The sequence below is a fragment of the Pygoscelis adeliae genome, unplaced genomic scaffold (assembly GCF_000699105.1).
Source record: "Pygoscelis adeliae isolate BGI_AS28 unplaced genomic scaffold, ASM69910v1 Scaffold582, whole genome shotgun sequence".
NCBI classification, from domain to species: Eukaryota; Metazoa; Chordata; class Aves; order Sphenisciformes; family Spheniscidae; genus Pygoscelis; species Pygoscelis adeliae.
The window spans coordinates 46,469-47,727 of NW_008824281.1; the positions used below are offsets into that span (position 1 = coordinate 46,469).

Here is a 1,259-nt window from a genome sequence, read left to right on the forward strand (position 1 = left end):
CGGGGTGGGTGTGGGTGTCCCAGTGCACCCAGCATCACTGGGTGATCCCAGGCCCGAGCTGGGGAAGGGGGTGCAGGGTCCCTGCGTGGAGCAGGAGCCCACCAGCACCCTCACCCAGCCCTGCTGTCACCCAGCCCGGACCTCCACCCACACCCAGGGCCGTGCTGCTGGCCACTGACCCCTGAGCTGAGGAAGAGGCAGAGAAGGGTCATGCTGAGGGTTTCACTTGCTCAGCCATGTCCAGAGGGACAGAGGACAGACACCCCTGACCCCACGGCGCAGCCTCCCCACCCACCTATGGGTGCAAGGGTGCAGAGCGGTCCTGTGGCACCCAACACCCATCACTGCCGGGAGCTCTCCAGCCACGCTGCATCCCTGGGGACAGCCAGAGCATCCCCCGAGGGCCCTGGGGACCCATGTGAGGCAGCACCACAGGGCCAGAACCCACAGGGTTCTGATGGATGCACCCATCCAGCGCGGTGCGTCTCCCATCAGCAGGTGCCGGTGGGAGCCAGGATTAACCATCAGCTAATCCCTGCGGGGACGGCATCGGGGATGGCATCGCTACTCATCACGACATCGCTGCTTTGGGATTAGCTCCCTGGTGGGAGCCCCTTCCCACCCCTCCTCCCATGGGGATGCGGGCACGCAGCCGGGACCCCATGGCTCTGCTCTCCCCAGGGACTGCCAGGAACGACACCCACGGCCAAGAGCCCCAAAGCCCACGGCTGTGGCTCCATCTGTCCGCATCTGTGGGAAGGCAGCTCCCGCGCAGGGCTCCTTCCCGGGCTGAGCGTGCAGCGGAGCGCAGCTGCCCCCCGGAGCTGCCAGCTCGGATGAAGGCAGCGCCGTGCCATCCTCCAACCGCCCAGACAGCTCGGGCTTGGCCCCCTGGTTACTGCGGCTCCGTTCTGCAGATGGGGATGGAGGCGTGAGGTCACCCGGAAAATCGGGCTCAGCACTCAGCCCTGCGAGCCGGGGGAGCAGTGGTCATCACCCCTCCAAGCACGGAAGCGGGTGCCGGGGTCCCGGGTGCGGGACGGGCAGTGAGGATGGGTGCCCCTCGGCCCGCCGGGAGCGGGAGCACAGGGCAATGGAGGGGGCGGCTGCTCGGAGGGGCAAATGGGCACTGGCACAGCGGTTCGGCACAGACCGGCATCGTGCGCTGGGCTGGAGGGACCATGGCACTCCCACGGGAGCCCCCAGCCCCCACACAGGCGGGGGGCCCCCCCCCCCGCACCCCGCACCCAGGCGCGGGG

At 69.1% G+C, this 1,259-nt stretch overlaps 1 protein-coding gene across 1 annotated transcript in view; it reads right to left on the reverse strand.

The window, feature by feature from the left end:
- Window positions 1-1,159, reverse strand: part of MAST3 (microtubule associated serine/threonine kinase 3) — a 25,381-nt gene extending 24,222 nt beyond the window's left edge. Inside the window, exon 1 of the mRNA XM_009318412.1 lies at window positions 1,154-1,159. Within this exon, the coding sequence (XP_009316687.1) occupies window positions 1,154-1,159 (6 nt within the window). The remainder of the gene's footprint in view (window positions 1-1,153) is intronic.
- Window positions 1,160-1,259: the final 100 nt, after the last annotated feature.